We start from the raw sequence: 19693 nt of genomic DNA, 5'->3' as shown, positions 1-19693 counted from the left end.
TAAGCTCCAAAAATTAAAATAATGAAAAACAAAAGGCTGACAAAATAATGGTCCCAAATTGAGCAAACACTACCTGGAATAAATAGAGTATATAATTGTGGTGGTAGCCCCTGGTACTGACAGTGTGTATGCAGGTGAGCTCAAGTGCACTTATGGATGTTTAAGGATTGTTTAACATATGTCAAAAGAAAAATGTCAGGCAAATTAAATGTAACAGAGTTGAATTGAGCAGAAAAAACAAAACATGATTCCAAATAGGGCAGCCCTCAGAATCAGGACAGACTCAGAGAGTTTCCAGGGCTACCACAGGGTCAGATAAGATTTCGGAACAGAAAAGGAAAAACGACGTAGAGAAAACGGAACTGAGGTACAGTAACAGCTGAATTGGCGACAGCTCTGTGTGTCCTCCTCATTTCAACAGTTGGCTGCTGTGAGTGGCTGAAGTGTGGCTGCTGTGAATGGCCGAGGCTCAGCTCCCGTTATAGAAGCACACTCCGCAGTTGGGTTTTCAGTTTGTTTATGTACTGAGTTAGGCTGTGGTTCATATGTGAGAACTCAAGTATGTGAGTATGGAGGCTTTCTCAGGCCAAAATTTAGTTTTATTTAACAATTTCACTCTTTTGAGTGGCCTCTCAATTTGGGGAGGTTGACCAAAACTTTGGGCATTGATGCCACTCTCTGTCACCATCAAAAATGAGTTACTTGATCTCAGTATGGAATTCACAAGTCACAACATCATGCCACTTCAATACTTTTGTATGCTCTTGCTGACTTAGTAGAAGTGAGACCACTTATGCTCAATGGATGGTTGCATACAACACATCGAAGATTTTAGAGGGTTCAGTGGACCACGGGGACTATTAGGATGACTACAAAGAGGATGATATCAAAAGACCAAAGTGAACTCCTTAACAATGTTTCTTATGAAGCAAAATGACCCAAATCAATCAAGTCAAGGTTCAGGCAGTATAGGCAGCTCAACAGTGTTTAAGTCGATTAGTCATAGTCTTTGTTCAGGGTGTACAGGCCATAATTCACTGTAAAATGGCCTGATTTGTAGAGGCATTCATCTTTGTTGTTAGCCTGGTAACACAAGCATGATAGCCTGGAAAGTCACTAGAATAAATATAAAGATTAGAAAACCCAAGTTTGTCATCTACCATTTAGGATGCCTGCAAACCAACTGTCAGTTGCTCCCATAAACACATTATGTGTTCCTTTCTCTTGAGAGATTTTCTTAATGTATTTGGTGGCAGAGTCTAAGAAAACAGTAATACCAGCCAGCCACCTTTTAAATTAAACTTTCTGTAGTAACAAAATCAGAGGAGAGATAGGTATAACATTCACTTGTGTTCAATACCAAACACAAGCCCTCAACTGTAGCAAAAAGGAGATGTGAAGCTGCATGATGTTCCATGTGAATGTATATGTCATCACCTCTCTTTTGGAGTATGGCTTTTACTCATGGTTCACATCTGGCTATTTGATATGGCTAACTCCTGCCTTTCAAATACCTTCCCATGAAAGTTCCCATGATAGGTCCTGTGATCAGAAGCAAAAACAGTCAATAACTGAAGTTAGCACCAACTTTGAAACAGACAAAGAGAAGCTAGTTTCTACTGAGTAAAGATTTCAGTTGGTTTCCTGGGGGCTCACTCTTGCTGGTAGTGGGGAACCCACTGTATGAAATTTAGAGCTAATCATTAAATTGGGAAAATTCTTAAATTTTGTAGCCAGACAGACCTCCCAGGGGTTCAGCATAATGGAATAAGCACATTCTCTACTGACCCAATATAGGCCCTTAGGGGTTGGAAAAGTGTCCATTTAGTTGTATTTGAGCAAGGGTTTGTTAAAATTGTTCACCCATGGCCGGGTGCAGTGACTCACTCCTGTAATCCCAACACTTTGGGAGGCCTAGGTGGGCATATTGCTTGAGTCCAGGAGTTTGAGAGCAGCCTGGCTGACATGGCAAAACCCCATCTCTACTAAAAATACAAAAATTAGCTGGGTGTGGTGGCACATGCCTGTAATTCCAGCTTCTTGGGAGACTGAGGCATGAGAATTGCTTGAATCCAGGAGGCAGAGGTTGCAGTGAACCAAGATCATGCCACTGCACTCCAGCATGGGGTACACAGGGAGTCTTTGTCTCAAAAAACAAATTGTTTGCCCATTAGTCTGCATAAAAGGAAGTTTGCTTTTTTGTACCTCCCTTATAATATGTTGTAAAGGTATATAACCACATTTAGTTTTTAAAAAGTACCCTACTGAATTTAATCTGGTGACATTATACAAGCAATTACTTGTACCCACGTAGATAATTCCCAGATCTTGAGAGACTAGTGCCTGGAAGCCAAATATACCTTTTGCAGGTATCACTTGAATAGGTTTTGTATATTTGGTAACAATCAGGTTATTAATTGGAAATGTTAGAGTGTTGTTTCTAGCAAGTGCAGGAAAGCAAGTAGCAATTATGTTTAGTGTATCAAGGACAACTTTCCACTCTTCCTTTGGAGTTTCAGGGTGATTCTCTTTGGGAACGTAGACACTGGCATTAATGGAATTGTTTCTTCGTTTTTTTGGTTTTAGCTCACAAACCCAATTGCTCGGGTTTTATGCTAGAGCAGAAGCTTGAGCTAAAGCCATCCACTGATTATGGTCCCATGAATTTTCCTGTAGAGAAAAGGAAAGGATTAGGACAGCAGGAGATGAGGGGAAAAGACAAAAACTGAAGTTTTCCATGATGTCAGAGAAATCTTAATTTATGATCTTTGAAAAGTTGTCCATTTCTAGGATGTTGTCTGCTTCTGGGGAGAAATTTCTCTCATCAGGTTTACCTTAAAGTCTCCAATATATATACAGTCCCAAGAGTCTGAAGGGGCCTTTCTGAGTTGTGAAATGTGGACCCAAGGTCCAAGGCCCTGAAGCCTCACTGCAGTGTGGGTGGTGACAAGGACTCGGTATGGTCCCTTCCAATGAGGTTCAAAGCAATTTTCCTCTGACATCATTTCCAGAAGACCCAAGCTACAGATTCTACACCATGAAAGGTTTGATTATCCTCAGTCAGTGCATCATAAAAAGCTTCCTTTACCTGGTGAGAATACACTTTGACATAATGCATTAAAGCCTTCCAAGTTTAAGCATATCAGAGTTTAGGAGAGTGGGAGAGGCATGCGGTTCTGTTACTAGGGGCATATGCCTTCCAGTGACTATTTCGTAAGGTATCAACTTATGTTTTCCAGTAGGAGCGTATCTGATTATCATCAAAGCCAATGATAGTACCTTTGGCCAAGGCAACCCAATTGACTCAGTTAACTTTGTCAATTTGAGTTTTAAGATGTCATTTGTTCTTTCAACTTTTCCAGAAGACAGAGGGCTAAGGACAATGATAGTGCCATCATGTCCATAATATCTTAAGTGCTTTATAACTTGCACAGTAAAATGAGTTTCCTTATTGCTGGAGATTTCTCCAGCGAGTCGCCAGAAGGAAACACATTTTCTGATAATTTCTTGGCTATTGTCATTGAATCAGCTTTCCCACATGGGAAAGCCTTTACTCAGCCAGAAAACATACAAACTGCTACAAGGACATACTGATACCCCGTTGAGGTTGGCAACTGAAGGAAGTCCATCTGTAAGTGTTCAAAAGGCAGGTGGATCACAAGGTCAGGAGTTTGAGACCAGCCTGGCCATATGGCGAAACCCCATCTCCATTAAAAATATAAAAAATTAGCCAGGTGTGGTGGCGTGTGCCTGTAGTCCCAGCTACTCGGGAGGCTGAGGCAGGAGAATCACTTGAACCTGGGAGGCAGAGGTTGCAGTGAGCCGAGATTGCGCCGCTGCACTCCAGCCTGGGTGACAGAGTGAGACTCCATCTCAAAAAAAAAAAAAAAAAAATTGCCCATCAAGTGGTGAAAATATACTACCTGAAGTTTTTATTGTTTTCCCAGGATTATGAGTTTGACAAACCAAACGTTGATTATAAACCATTTTAGCAATTTTGAAACAGTCATCCCACCAGTATTTCTTCATAACATGGATTCTGTTTCAGGACAAGTTGTGGGATGCAGAGCTTTTAATAGTAGAAGCTTCAAAGACTCAGGAAGGGCCAGGCAGCCATCTGAGCCCTCTGTGAGTCTATGCTTAACATTGAATTTACATCCTTTAGATACCACATTTGTTTTTCCAAATCAAGTGCATTGCAGTGTTTACTGAGTAGGTCATCATGAGAGAATTGACTTGGATCAATCTTATGGAGTTAATTTAAATCGTATATCCTAACAGTTTCAGCACTAGCTGATTTGGCATAAATACCTTCTAGAGCATTCCTTTTATATTCAGGTTCAGTTTTACAGGTATGAGCTTCAATCTTAATAATGGCCATCTCTGATGGTAACCAGGTAGCAGAAATGAGTTTATCTATTTGGAGTCCGTTTTTTTAATGAGGATCCTACTAGAAGTAAGAAACCCTTTGTTGTTTCCATAAATGCCAAAATTGTGTACTACTCCAAAAGTATATCTTCTATTTGTGTAAATATTTACTGACTTGTCCTTAGCTATAGGACAGACTTGGGTGAGAGCAAAAAGCCTGTGGGTTGAGCTGACTTAAGTTGAGGAAGAGTTCCCTCCTCTATTAGCTCATTTTGGGTGGTAATGGCATATCCTGCCTGATATTTTCTTTTGAGTTTTTGGCATAGGACCTGTGAACAAAAAATAATAACTCAGGATTAGCCAATGTACTGTCTCATAAATCAACGCAAGAGGCCACTATTTCCAATACTGCACTTACACAATTGTGGTCATCACCAGAGTCAGGAAGAGTTAATACAATAGCAGGGTTAAGTAGGTTGCAGCATTTTAGATGGAGATTAGAAGACATCAGGAAGAATTTCATAAGATGCTAGCTGGCTTGCTGAAAAATGCTGTGTTTGGCTGAAACTTAATAGACTTTTCACAGCATGTTGGACTTGTGAATTGAGTTCATTCCCTAAAACAAGCTCGGATGAAGCTTCCAACTTGGCTGCTGCTACTACTGCTTTTAAATGATTAGAATATTCCCTAACTACTGGGTCTAATTGCAGACTGGAATATGCAGTGGGCCTATGTTTCCCCCATGTTCTTGAGTAGGAACTTCTAATACCTGATTGTTGTGTTCATGAACAACCAAGGTAAAAGGTTTAGTGTAGTTTGGAAGTCCTAAAGCTGGAGGCTGTCATAAGGCCAGTTTCATGGTTAAAAGCCTGGACTGTCTTCCCATACTGCATTTGTAGTGAGCTAAAACAATAGTGAGGCAATTAAGGGAAAATTTGCAACCCAGGATCCTCAATATCCTGTGAGTCCAAGAAAACCTCTTAAATGTCTTTTGGTTCCAGGCCAAGGAAAATGTTGAATAGTTTTGAATTCTCCCAGGTGAGAGGGAAATCCCTTCAGCAGTCAAGTCATGTCCCAAATAGTGAAATATTTCTCTTGAAAATTGAAGTTTTTCCATCAAGGCCTTGTGACCTTTATGTGTGAGTTGCTATAGAAGGTAAATTGAGTCAATTTCAGAGCACTGTTGAGTGGGAGAGCATAACAGCTAATCTACATACTGAGTAACAGTACAATGTCCAGAAGACTGTAGGGTTATTAAGTACTGAGGCAATGCCTGGGAAAAATAGAAAAGGCCGGGTGTACTGCTGATTTTTCTGAGTAAAAGCAAACAAATGTTGACTCTCTTTATGAACTGGAATGCTAAAGAAGGCTGAGCAGAGGTCTATTACGATGAACCACTTTAAATCAGTGGGTACGTTAGGTAATAAACTATTCTAATTTTGGACTATGGGAAATCTTGGTATTATAATCTTATTAATTAGCTGTAGATCTTGAACAAATCTTCAACCTCATCCATTTGGTTTTTTAACTGGTAGGATGGAAGTGTTAACAAGGACTGGTACATGGAATTCTAAATCCTAGTTTAGTTAAATCTCCTACAATTGTTGAGAGCCCTTTAATTTCATTAGGTTTTAGCGTATATTGGAGTAATTTAGGCAAAGACTTAGAATAACCAGTTTGGACCTTTATAGACTCCGCACTTTTAATTCTTTCTCTATCATTTGAGGAAGAGACCCATAAATATTCAGGTGTTTTAGAAAGGTGTTTCATTATGGGCCTGAGTTTTGATCTTATCGATTTGTCTGTAGAGAGCATAACCATTCTGGTTCAGGAGAGTCAGGAAACTCTACGATTGCTTCTCCCTCTGAGGAGAATTGTATGTGCCCTTTCAACTCTGAAAGTCCTGCCCTGGCAAGTTTACTGGATCACTGTTACATAGTAGAAAGGTATATTTTCTTGCAAATATCCTCAAGTTGATTAGGCAGGTTCAGATATGGAAGCCTCTTGAACTTGATTCGAAACCCTCACCACAGAGATGATCTTTTCACTCCAAGAGATTTGTTGGCTTTTTAAAGTAGGGTTTATGCTGGATAAGGCGACCCTGGTATACACCAGCATTGCACAGGATTCCCAGCTTACATCTTGTTTTTCTATGTTTATCTAAGAGTGTTTTGGGGAGCAGTTTACTAGAGAATCCCTGAGCCCTGTCTATTTTTATTATTCTGAGCATTAAAATCTCTTGGGTCCCCTCTAGTGGTGAACCAGTCCAGCCTAAAGGGAGGAGCCTTGGTGGTAGACTGAGACAAAAGTCAACAATCTCCTTTTCCAGTGTCCTGGGTGTTTGCAATGAAGGCATCTACCTTGGGGTAAGGAATTCCTTATTCTGGACCTCTTGCTTGTGATTTAAAATAAAAATGAGAAGGTCCCTTTGGTCTTGGCCCCTGTAACTGTTGTAATTGCAGAGGCATAAGATGGTTAGCCTTTTGGGTTTTTTCTTGCTCTAGAGTCTTCTGAAAATGTTCAGCTAAGGCCACCAATTCAGTCATGTCTGTAACTTTCCATCCTGGCTTATAGGTTTTAATTGAACTGCCAAGTTCAGGACGGAGCTCGTTTGTAAATACAGCAGTTAATGCCATTCCAGTCTCTGAAGGAAATACTCCTTGCTATATTTTGAGCACAAAATATTTCAGAAACAGTGTTTCTAAGCAAGTTCTGTAATCTGAAACTGGTTCCTCCTGCTTTGATCTGCAGGGTTGGATGATGCACCAATCAATTTTTTCTGGAACAATCTTAGGAACTGAATGTAAAATGTGTTCAGCATTTTTTCTAGCTCCTTTTACCTCTTCTCATGCAGGGGTTTTTGAGGGTCTTTAATATCATCCTCAGGTCCACCCTATTCTGCTGCTGCCATCCATTTCTTAGCTTCACCAGGCCCCAATATTATGTGAATAAATTGGTTAAGGTCAGGGAGCCATTCGAAATTCCTCAGTAAACCCTTGAGGCTTCACTCTTGGGTTAGGGAAGTCCTTTACAGTGGCTCTAAGCTCAGTTTTAGGCCATGGAGTAAAGGTATTTATCACAGGAAGGCCTGGCTGATCAGAAGGTCTTTCTTTGTAAGGCATCTGGGTTTTTTTTTTTTTTTCATCTTCATGCTAAAAGGGTTATTTATTAAAAATGTTAGTGGACTCATAGTATGTGAGTAGAGATGGATAAAAAGAGGAATAGCTGTGAGTAGAGATGGATAAAAGGAAGGAACAGGGGCTGGGCAGGGTGACTCACCCCTGCCCTCACCCAGCACTGGTGTTAGGGATGATGGAAGGCAGGGAGAAATGAGTGGACAGCAGTCAGCAGGCCCCTGAGCCCCACAGCTGGCACTTCCTCCTCCCACAAAAATGAACAGAGGCAGCCCCTCACAACATCCCCACAGATCCCCCAGGCTGGGTGGGCAGTGCCAGGAGGAGGGGCCACCTCCTTCTGGGAGTGGCATTATCCTTTCTGGTTCCTGCCATGCCTTCTAACCATGCCAGAAGAGGGTTTGAGCACAATGGCCTTGGCTGCCCCTAGGGATTGCTCAGAGGAAAAAAGGTTGGGGGCTGAGGCCTGAGTGGACAGAGGAGAGCACTGACCAGAAGCCAAGATCTTGCCTGGGCCTTATAGTCTGGGTGGTGACCAGGAGGAGTGAGGTGGGGCTTCAAGCCCCCATGACAAAGCCACCTCTGTGAGGCCTGGACTGTGGCCCAGCACATCCTGATGGAGTGACCTGCACTCTGGGTCCAGTCGGCTTGTGGTCAGGAGGGCAGTGGTGGGTGGAATACAGTGCTGAACCTTCTTGAGCCCCAAGGAAAGCTGGAGAAAACATCCGTGTTCCTCCAGGTGGAGGTCTGGGCCAAGCCCATAGACTCTCTGGTCGCTCTTGCTCTGGGTACGGCCTTGAGCTTTGTGTGTGACCTGGGGCAGGCAGGGTGAGGGTGCTGTTATGTGAAGGGACCCCAACTCTGTGCTGCAAGGAGAGAGACAGGCTGTCTGGAGAAAGAGAAAGAGATTCAGCTCTAGTGCTCTGGGGCTTTGGGACCAGGATGCTCCCCTTCAAGGAAGGCAGCTTGTCAGAGGCAGCACCAGAACTGAGGCTCAGGATGGCTGGGCTTGGGCGTGCAACATGGAGAGGTGAGGAGCAGAGCCCTCAAGAGGAGCGAGGGAGGGTGCCAGGGCATGGCCAACTCTTCTAGTAGCTGGGCTGTGATTGCCTGAAGGCAGGGTATGGAGACCCCAGGAACCTGGCAGGGGACAGTCTGGCGTGCAGGCTGGGTGGAGGGACTGGATCCTGCCAGCAGTGCAGAGCTTCTCTGGAGGGTGTGAGCTGGGAGGGAAGATGGTCCTGGGAGGACTAGATTTGGGGATGGGTGGAGTCAGGGAGAGCAGGCTAACACACTTGGATTGTACTAAGAAGGAAGCCTGAATCCCTGAACAAGTGGCAGGAGCCCAATCGGGCATGAAGGAAGGTGGACAGGCAGCTGTAGACACAGGTGGTTCAAGACAGGGTCTGAGGGGGCACAAGGGGAAAGTCAGCATCATCCTGAATAGGGACTAGCAGGGCAGGGGCAGGAGAGGGCAGGTCACAGGACGGGGCCTAGATGGGAGAAGGGCCCCTCTCAGTAAGAGAGAGACCATCTCTGTAGGGGAATCCAGCATTTGAGGCATTTGTCACTCACATGTCCAAGGGGAGGCTTTATGCATGAATGACAGGTTCAAGCAAGCTCAAAGTCTGCATGCTCTGTGGAACACCTGTGAGGAATGGAGCGTTTCCTTGGGACCATCAGGCTGAGACTGGCCTGGCAGGAGACCCCTGGGATTCCAGGCAGCCGGGAAGGGTGGCCTTGAGTACAGAAGGAGCAGAACAGGCCCCACGCCAGGGAAACCACAAGCATTGATGGGCTGCTGCTCCTGCCGTGGTATGTGGGCATCATCAGCACCACATCACAGATGGGGAGGTCGAGGCAAAGTAGCATATGCCCATTGGCATCCTGGGATCCTGCTGCAGCCCTCCAGCCACAGGTGCTGAAGGGGATGCAGTTACAGTCCTCATGCTTGCAGAGCAGGGACAGGCACATATAGAAGGACAGGGCACTTCCCACAATGGGCTCAGCTTTCTGCCAGGACATGACTGGAAAGACCAAGCAGGGTGGTCAATTTAGCTGGGAGCAAGGATAAGGGGCTTCCTGGAGGAGGCCACTCTGGAGCTGAGTCTGAAAAGGTGAGCAGCAGTTCACTAGGCAGACAAGGTTAGGAAGAACATTCCAGAAACAGAGGACAGCCTATACAAATTGAGAAATGGGAGAGCTGAGCAGCTCTGAGAAAGATTGTTATCTAATTGCCTGCCTGCTAAGCCCCAAGAGAACAGCCTTGGGGAAACCTAACAATTCTCCTTGAAAAGGCCAGGCTTTCAATTTGCTTTCATGCTTATAAGATGGCTTCTGGAGCTCCAGTCATCACACTCATATTACAGGCAGGAAGAAGAAGGAAAAAGGGAAAGCAGCCTTCTTTAAAGCAATGCCCAACAATTCCTGTTTATACTCCGTTGCCAGAATGCATTCACATGGCCATGTTGCTCAGCAAGGGAGACTGGGAAAAGGTCCTTTTACAACTGAGCACATTGCCTCTCTCTTTTTTTTTTAATTTTAAGTTCCAGGATACATGTGCAGGATGTGCAGGTTTGTTACATCGGTAAATATGTGCCGTGGTGGTTTGTTGCACCACATTGCCTTTCTTAACAAAAGCAGGCTTCGTTAGTAAGGAAGACAGGAAGAATGGACTTGGGGTGACCAATCCATGTTTGGTATTGCTGGGCCCATTTGAGAGACGGGAAAGTCATTCCCAAGAGGTTGAGTGACTTGCCTGAGGTCAGAGGCTAGATTGAACCCCAGTCCCTTTGACCTTACTTAGAGTGACCCTGAGGGCCTTTTTGAAAGGCCCTATCAAGTCTTCAGACAGGCTTGCCCCGATCATGAGCATAAGAAGCCAGCAGAGAGAAAGGCATCACAGACGAACACAGAGACAATCTCTGTGTGGCTTGCAGCTGTGTGGGTGGTGAGTTGGCTACACTAGTGTGTGCCCAAGATGAAAGCAAAGCAGCTGCTTCTGCAAAACAGAGTTTGCTCTTCCTACGGGTCTGGATCATCCTCTTCCCAAACCAAGGTAACCATGGAGCTGCTGCCTTCTCAGCTCATCACCCACCCAAGGGTCCCTGGAGCCAGCCTTGAGGGCTGTGGTGAGCACTCATCCCTTCCACATGCTCACTAGAGCCTTCTGTGCCATGCTGGGGCACAGAGGTAATTGGGGCCTCCTCCTAGCTACCAGGGGGAAGCAAACAATTTCGACTGGAGGGCTGAGGGAGTCCAGAGTCAGAGACCCAGGGCTGCCTGGAGAGGAAGAGGGGACTTTTAACGCTACAGCTGAGTCTGGAAGGAGGAGTCCAGGCTGGAGGCAGCACCCAGGGGAGAGAGGAGGAGCACAGCAAGGCCCACCCTGTGGGTCCCGATGGGTCCTGGCCCCATCCCTTGAGCCAGGCAACCGCAGCCTTCTGAGCCCAGTTCAAATGCCATCACAGTGACCTTCTCTCTCTTCTCTTCCCTACAGGGGAGGTACCTCAGCTTAGCCCTTGCACAGTCCCAATATGCACAGGGTCCCTGCTGCCCAAGGATCTGCTTTCCACACAGCCAGGAGTGCCTTTCCCTACCACAGGCTCCCTGCAGCCCAAGGATGTGCCTGAGACACAGCCGGGAGTGCCTCGCCCTCAAACAGGCTCCCTGCAGCCCAAGGATCTGCCTGAGACACAGCCCGGAGTACTTTTCCCAAGCACAGACTCTGTGCAACCCAAAGAGCTGCCTTCAACCCAGCCGGGAGTGCCTCCCCCTCACCTGCTCCTCCAGGTGCCGCCTCCCCCCAGCTAGGTGCTTGAGGCCTCCCTCCAGGATGCTGCCGCTGCTGTCCCCACTGCTCAGGCACACTGCAGAACCCCCTTTGTCACTCCCCCCCTCAGAGCCCAACTTCTAAGGCACCAAACACCCAAGATTAACAGGCTTTTGTTGCTGAACTGGACATATACATTGAGTCTTTTCTTGCGGTCAAAGGAGTTGAATTCTTGCTGATCAACTAAAGTTGATTGTGTTTGACACCAGGGAGCTTGTCTTTTGAGTGAGCTGGATTTATACTGCACCTGCCACGACACAGTGCCCTGGTGCCGTTGGGATGCCAGGCATGAATGCATTCCACTCCCAACAGCCCCGAATTCATCTGTCATCAAGGGCTGGGACACATGAGGTCTTAGGCCAAATTCTCCATTTAAAAAGCTCAAAAAGTGTTTGAAATATGAATTCAATACTGTGTATCCCTGCCTAGCTTTTTGTTGTTGTTGTTGTTGTTGTTGTTGTTGTTGTTGTTGTTGTTGTTGTTGTTGTTGTTGTTTGAGACAGAGTCTCGCTCTGTCGCCCAGGCCCAGGCTGAGTGCAATGGTGTGATCTCAACTCACTGCAACCTCCACGTCCTGGGTTCAAGTGATTCTCCTGCTTCAGCCTCCCGAGTAGTTGGGATTACAGGAGCCTGCCACCATGCCTGGCTAATTTTTGTATTTTTAGTAAAAATGGGGTTTCACCATGTTGGTCAGGCTGGTCTCAAACTCCTGACCTCAGGTGATCCACCCACCTCGGCCTCCCAAAGTGTTGGGATTACAGGCGTGAGCCACAGCACCCGGCCCCTCCCTAGCTTTTTGAAAGGAAAAATACTTGCATATCTCACTTCCTGTACTCATCTTCTTGTCCCTGGTTTCCATTTTTTGGCTACTCAAATTCTGAATGTGTCCCAGAAGGCAGTGAGGCCCTTTCTGGAAATGCTAACTATCTTCCCAGATACCCCACACCGTCCCCAAGACCAGGCAAATTTCAGGGAATCCTCCTCATTTCACGAGAAAAGGTAAACTTCCCTCCTTAATCATTTGTCCCCATAGAAGAAACCACAGCCCCAACAGAGATGAGTGTCAACAGGCAGTGTCCCACCGCCCACTGTGTGCACATGGTGGCTGCATGACTGCCCAAGGTGCCACCCACACAGGCCATGGGCACCCCACATGGGGCTCCTGAGCAAGTCAGGAGAGGGGAGCTATGGCTGAGGTTGTCCAGTCATCCCTAATCCATCTTTGAGAGTAAATAAACGGCTCTCCACCTCCCCCATCTACTGGAATGCAATATTGTTGCTTTTCCACAGAAATTCTGAAAGACAAGTACAAGTTAAAAATATACCAGATTTGGATTTTAAACAATATTGACTAATTTGACAGTGATAACCACACTGTCCCCCCTCCCATGTTTGTTTGTTCGTTTCTTTGTTTTAAGGCTTCATGGCAATGTCTTGCCTCTGTGTGTAGGGCTTTGGGGGCTTTCTCTAGGTCACATGACTTTAACCTTCAGTGCCATCATCCTGAGGAGTTACTTTTTCTTGTCCCCCTTCTCCGTCTTGCACCCTCCTGTCCTGCTGCAGCCTGGACTCTGCATCTGGGTCCTGCCAGCTGCCATGATGGGAAGCCTGCCTCTCCCACCCTTCCCCAGCCTCTCCCCTCTGTGTCTGCACATCTATCTCCCAAGCTGGTTATGAGAGGCTTTTCCAGGCACACAACGCCTTGCACAAGGCATCCAGAGAAATGAGCCAGGTCAATGTTGAGGAAATGGAAGAGGATGCTAGAGCCCCTGGGGGTGGACGGGACCTAGTCATTTGGTTTTTCCCCATTTGGAGGCTCATTCCCTGAGCAACTGTGGGTACTCGAGAACATGCTGCCCCTCCACACTTCACTTCTCAACGTTCTTCCTGGAATGGGAGGCCTGGCTTCATCAATTTTTTGTCTTGCTTTGTTTTTTAGAGAGTTTTTGTTTCACAAAACAAAACACCTCTGGTCCTGTAAATACAGAGATTTGCACAAAGAATTGAGCGTTCCCACTTCATTGCTAGACAGGTGGAGATATCTATGACAAGGGCACCTGGTGCCTGGTGAGCAGGTGCATGGCCTGTGTGCAGCGCAATGAGACAGGGTCCAGAGAGGTAGGATGCATGCCCGCAGGTGTGGGAAGGGAGAGCCAGCCAGACAGTGCACCCTCTGGCTCTAGACTGTCTGGCCCAGCTGCCTAATGCCTACAGCCACATACAAATGTGCCCAGAGCAGCCAAGGCAACTTTACAAGGTGCCTGGGACTGTGTATCTCTCAAGACTAAGGGAGAAAATGTTCACTGTATTCATGACACCAGGAAAAGTGTGGGAAAGCTTTCATTAGGCAGAAAGGAAGTTGAAATAACCTGAAAGTGTACAGAGACTTTATTTCTTCTGTGTTACCCATGTGGAAACATGAAGATGTTGCTTCCCGTCCCTGCAACTCTGAGACCCCATAGGAAGAAATGTATGTGCAATTTCATGAAGAGCTTTATATGATCCTGGGGAAATCAACATACTTGTTTGTTAAGGGGGATTGAGAGCCTTTGGAGTTTAGCCAACATGAACTCAAGCTAGGGCCTGTCATCCTTCCTCATCCCTCAAGGGAGGAAGTCATATATTAAGAAGGTGAGCTCAGAAGACATCGGAGGGGAGGAACCTTCCACCCTGGCCACCCACAGGGACCCTCCCAGGCTTTCTGTGTTGAACAGTGATAGCAGGGGCAGGCAGAGGGAACTTTGCCAGCCATGCTTCCATGGGCCACTCCTGCCCTGCTTCCTCCTCTCCAGCTGAGTTGATTCCCCAGGTTTGGCATCATCCTGGTGAAGGGAGAAAAGGGACACAGCCCTTGATCATGCAGGTGGGCTCAGTTGCAGGTGGGCTGCATTTTTAAATTTTAGATTCAGGGGGTACATGTGCATGATCGTTACATGGGTATATTGTGTACTGGTGGAGATTGGGCTTCTAGTGTACCCATCACCCAGATACCAAACATTGTTTCCCATAGGTAGTCTTTCAGCCTTCATCCCCCTCCCACCCTCTCCCGTTTTGGATTCCCTAGCATCTCTTATTTCCATCCATATGTCCATGTGTACCCATTGTTTAGTTCCTACTGGTAAGTGAGAACATGCGGTGTTTGATTTTCTGTTTCTGAGTTAGTTCATTTAGGATAATGGCCTCCACCTCCACTACGTTGCTGCAAAGAACATGATTTCATTTTTTATGGATGCATAGTATTTCATAGTGTATTTATACTACATTTTATTTATCTGGTCAACCATTGGTTCCATGACTTTGCTATTGTGAATATTGCTGAGATAAACATACTAGTAGAGGTGTCTTTTTTATATAACGATTTCTTTTCCTTTGGATAGATACCCAGTAGTTGGACTACTGAGTCATATGGTAGTTCTATTTTTAGTTCTTTGGGAAATCTCCATTCTGATTTTCATAGGTGTTGAACCAATTTAGATTTCCACCATCAGTATATGAACATTTCCTTTTGTCTATATCCACAACAACATCTGTTGTTTTTTGACTTTTTAAAAATAGCCATTCTGACTGGTGTAAAATGATATTTCAGTGTGGTGCTAATTTGCATTTATCTGATAATTAGCAGTGTTGAGAATTTTTCATGTGCTTCCTGTTTATATTTCTTCTTTTGAGAAATGTCTATTCTTATCCTTTGCTCAATTTTTAATAAGGTTGCTTGTTTTTTTTCTGTTTAGTTGTTGATTTCCTTATATATTCTGGATATTAGTTCTTTGTTGGAAGCATAATTTGCAAATATTTTCTCCCATTCTGTAAATTGGCTGTTTACTCTGTTGATCATTTACTTTGCTGTGCAGAAGCTTTCCAGTTTAGTTAAGTTCCATTTGCCTATTTTTGTTTTTGTTGCATTTGCTTTTGGGGTCTTTGTCATAAATTATTCACCTAGGCTGATATCCACATTTTTCCTAGGTTTTTTTTTCTGGGATTTCTACAGTTTCAGGTCTTGTTTGGGTCTTTAATCCATCTTGAATTAATTTTTGTTTATAATGAGATGGGAGTCCAGTTTCATTCTTCTGCATGTGGCTAGCCAATTTTTCCACCACCACTTATTGAATAGGGTGTCTGTCCTCTCCCCACTATTTTTGTTGACTTTGTCAAACATCTATTAATTGTAGGTATGTAGCTTTAATTTGGGGGCTCTCTATTCTGTTCCATTGATCTACATGTCCATTTTTTGTACTAGTACCATGCTGTTTTAGTTACCATAGCCTTGCAGTATAGTTTGAAGTCAGGCAATATGATGCCTTTGGATTTTTTTTTTCTCACAATTACTTTGGCTAGTTAGGCTTTATTTTGTTTCATATAAACTTTAGAATTTTTTTCTAGTTCTGTGAATAATGATGTTGAAAATTTGACAGGAATTATGTCATATCTGTAGATTGCTTTAGGGACATGGTCATTTTAACAATATTGATTATTCCAATCCATGAGCATGAGATGTTTTTCCATTTGCATCATCTATGGTTTCTTTCATCAGTGTTTCGTAGTTACCCTTGTAGGGATCTTTCAAGTCCTGGTTAAATGTATTCCTAGGTAATTTTTTTTAGGTGGCTATTGTAAATGAGATTGAGTTCTTGATTTGGTTCTCAGCTTCCATGTTATTGGTGTATTCAAGTGCTACTGATCTTTGTACATTTATTTTTATCTCATGAAACTTTACCAAAGTTGTTTATCAAGTCTAGGAGTCTATTGGAAGAGTCTTTAGGGTTTTCTAGGTATACAATCATATCATCATAAACAGAGATAATTTGACTTCCTCTTTTCCAATTTGGATACCTTCTATTTCTTTCTCTTGCCTGATTGGTCTAGCCAGGACTTCCAGTATTATATCAAATAGGAGTGGCGAGAGTGGGCATTCTTGTCTTGTTTCAGATCTTAAGGAGAATGCTTTTAACTTTTCCCCATTCAGTATAACGTTGGCTATGGGTTTGTCTTATATGGCTCTTTTTATTTTGAGGTATGTTCTTTTGATGTCTAGTTTATCGAGGGTTTTTATCATGAAAGGATGTTGAATTTTATTGAATGCTTCTTCTGCATCTATTGAGATGATCATATGATTTTTGTTTTAGTTCTGTTTATGCGGTGAATCATGTTTATTAATTTGCCGTCTTTAACCATCTTTGCATCCTTGGAATAAAGCCCACTTGACTGTGATGAATTATCTTTTTGATGCAGTGCTGGATTTGTTTTACTAGTATTATTTTTTTGATGATTTTTGCGTGTACGTTCATAAAGGATATTGGCCTGTAGTTTTATTTTTTGTTGTGTCCTTGCCTGATTTTGGTATCAGGATGATACTGGATCCTCATCAATATTTTGGAATAGTTTCAGTAAGATTGATACTAGCTCTTCTTGTAAATCTGGTAGATGTACAAAGCTGTGAATTTATCTGGTCCTGGGAAATTTTGTGTGTGTGTGTTTTTGGAAAGTTTCTTATTACTAATTCAATTTTCTTATCCATTATTGGTCTGTTCAGGATTTCTATTTCTTCCTGGTTCAGTCTTGGGAGATTTTGTGTTTCCAGGAATTTATCAATTTCCTCTGGGTTTTCTAGTTTGTGTGAATAGAGGTGTTCATAGTAGTCTCTAATGATCTTTAGTATTTCTGTAGCATCATTTATAATGTCACTTTTGTCATTTCTGATTGTGCTTATTTGAATCTTCTCTCATTTTTCTTGGTTAATCTAGCTAGCAGTCTGTCAATTTTGTTTATCCCCTCAATGAACCAACTTTTTGTTTTATTGATCCTTTGTATCTTTTTATAGTCTCAATCCCATTTAGTTCTGCTCCTTGTTATTTCCTTTCTTCTCCTAGCTTTGAGTTTGGTTTGTTCTGTTTTTACTAGTTCCTTCAACTGTGATGTTAGGTTGTTAATTTGAGATCTTTCTGTCTTTTTGATGTAGGCATTTAGGGCTATAAGCTTTTGTCTTAGTACTGTTTTTGCTCTTTCCCAGATGTCTTGGTATTTTATGACTCTGTTTTCATTCATTTCAAAGAATTTTTTTTAATTTCTGCCTTAATTTCATTGTTTACCCAAGAGTCATTCAGGAGGAAGTTGTTTAGTTTCCATGTACTTGTGCAGTTTTGAGTGTTCCTCTTGGTATTGATTCCTAATTTCATTTCACAGTGGTTTGAGAAGACACTTGATATTATTTCAGTTTTTATTTTATTTTATTGAGCCTTGCATTATGGCCAAGGTTATGGTCAATTTTGGAGAATGTTTCATGTGCAGGTGAAAAGAATGTATATTCTGTGGTTGTTGGTAGAATGCTCTATAAATGTTTTTAGATCCATTTGGTCTGTAGTCCAGTTTAAGTCCAGAGTTTCTTTGTTATTTTCTACCTCGATGGTCTGTCTAGTGATGTCATTGGGATATTGAAGTCCCCCACTATCATTATATTGCTATCAATCTGTTTTCTTAGGTATAGTACTATTTGTTTTATGAATCTGAATGCTCCATTGTTGGGTGCATATATATTTAGTAAAATCTTCTTGTTGTATTGAATGCTTTATTATTATATAATAGTATTTTTGTCTTTTTTAATGAAGCTGAAACTTCCCTAATCTTTCTTTAGAGATTGTGGCATAGCATGTTAGTTTCTTTTCCATATCCAATTGTTTTCTGTAATGAATACAGAAATACAGGCACTATCTTGTAACTTTAAATAGACATCATCTCAAGTCTACAACAATTATCCAAAATGGTATTTAATGACATTTCTAGGTCTTCAGACACTATTAATGCAGATTGTAGCCTCTAGGTCCTGAAGATTTTACTAGATACTGGTTACTGAAACTGAGCTTTCTTGAATTCTTTTTCCTTCCACTGTGGTTTCCCGCATTTCAACATATCACCTATTTTTGTCCTCAAAGGTTACTTAAATTTTTTCCACAGAATTAAATTAAATATTAATCATCCCTCCTCTGATTTTTGAAATGACCCTTTGCTTCCTATGATAATGATTCTTCTGGTCCGTTTTGTAGTTATATGTTAGAGTTTGTAAATAGTCACACATTTTGCAACTCCATATAATTTTCTTATTATTTTTTCCTCTTCCTCTAAAACTGCTGTTATTTCTTTTAACTTTTTGTGGGAAAAATTAAACCCATCTTTCACTTTGTTGATATACTTATTTATAATTGAACTCATTGATTTTTGCTCGAATTGCTTTTCAAGTTACCCACTTTTAGGGAAGACATTATTTGGGTTTTGTTTAGTGTATCAGGCTTTTTTTAGTTAGTTGTATCAAGAAGTGTAGACTTTTCTATACATAATATCGTTTTTCCCAGAGTATTTTTTTTTTTTAAGTCTGTAGCCGGGTGCAGTGGCTCATGCCTGTAATCCCAGACTTTGGGAGGCCGAGGCGGGCGGATAACGAAGTCAAGAGATGGAGACCATCCTGGCTAACACGTTGAAACCCTGTCTTTACTAAAAATACAAAAAATTAGCCGGACATGGTAACGGGTACCTGTAGTCCCAGCTAATCAGGAGGCTGAGGCAGGAGAATGGCGTGAACCCAGGAGGCAGAGGTTGCAGTGAGCCGAGATCGTGCCACTGCACTCCAGCCTGGGTGACAGAGCAAAAAAAAAAAAAAAAAAAAAAAAAAAAAAAAAAATTCGGTTAAAATAAAGGTCATCAAAAGATCTTTTCCTAAACCTTTCCTTTACCAGAAATATCTCTAGTGTCACATCGTCCTTTCTCCCTTCTTGCTTTTGTAGGAGTCCAAAGCTAATCTGTCCCTGATCCAGATTGCACGCACCTGTGCCTTTTGGGGCCCTTCTGCATTAGTTCTTCCTTCTCTTCTAACCTCAAAAATGTGTTTTCTCTGTTGGCTCTTTCCCTTTAACATAGAAGTATACTCACGCTTTTGTTGAATCTTGAAATAAAAGGCTTCCTTTACCACATATCTCTCTTTAATACTACATCTCTCTTCTCAGCCAAATACTTGGGAAGAGAAGCCCTGAGTTTGTGTCATTGTTTTCTCACCTCCAGTTCACTACTTTACCCACTGCCTGACATCCAGCTCACTCACACAGACACACAAGCCCAATCACTAAGTTGCCATAGCTAATTTGTAGCTTTCCTGCCCTCCTGGCAAAATTTGACTCTGCATTGGGATAATACATGTCGAGTACCTATTGAACAGGCACTGTGCTGGGTGCTGCTGTTACCGATATGAAAAGAAGGCATCATCTCCTTTCTAACAACTCACAGGAGCAGCCATTCCTGATTCATACATGTCTCTTGACTCCCAGTGCTCACTTTTGCAAGCTTCACTTAATGCCGTATAAATCACCCTATTCTC

At 43.1% G+C, this 19693-nt stretch overlaps 2 protein-coding genes across 2 annotated transcripts in view; one reads left to right on the top strand and one right to left on the bottom strand.

Moving 5' to 3' along the window:
• The window catches only part of ANTXRL (ANTXR like), a 43782-nt gene extending 32021 nt beyond the window's left edge, over positions 1–11761 (top strand). Inside the window, exon 17 of the mRNA XM_034930446.3 lies at positions 11002–11761. Coding sequence (XP_034786337.2) covers positions 11002–11418 — 417 coding nt within the window. The 3' untranslated portion in view covers positions 11419–11761. The remainder of the gene's footprint in view (positions 1–11001) is intronic.
• LOC100969124 (anthrax toxin receptor-like) overlaps positions 1–19693 on the bottom strand; it is a 748177-nt gene that overhangs the window by 89628 nt on the left and 638856 nt on the right.

The sequence above is a fragment of the Pan paniscus genome, chromosome 8 (assembly GCF_029289425.2).
Source record: "Pan paniscus chromosome 8, NHGRI_mPanPan1-v2.0_pri, whole genome shotgun sequence".
Lineage (NCBI taxonomy): Eukaryota > Metazoa > Chordata > Mammalia > Primates > Hominidae > Pan > Pan paniscus.
This window is presented reverse-complemented; position numbering and strand designations above follow the sequence as displayed.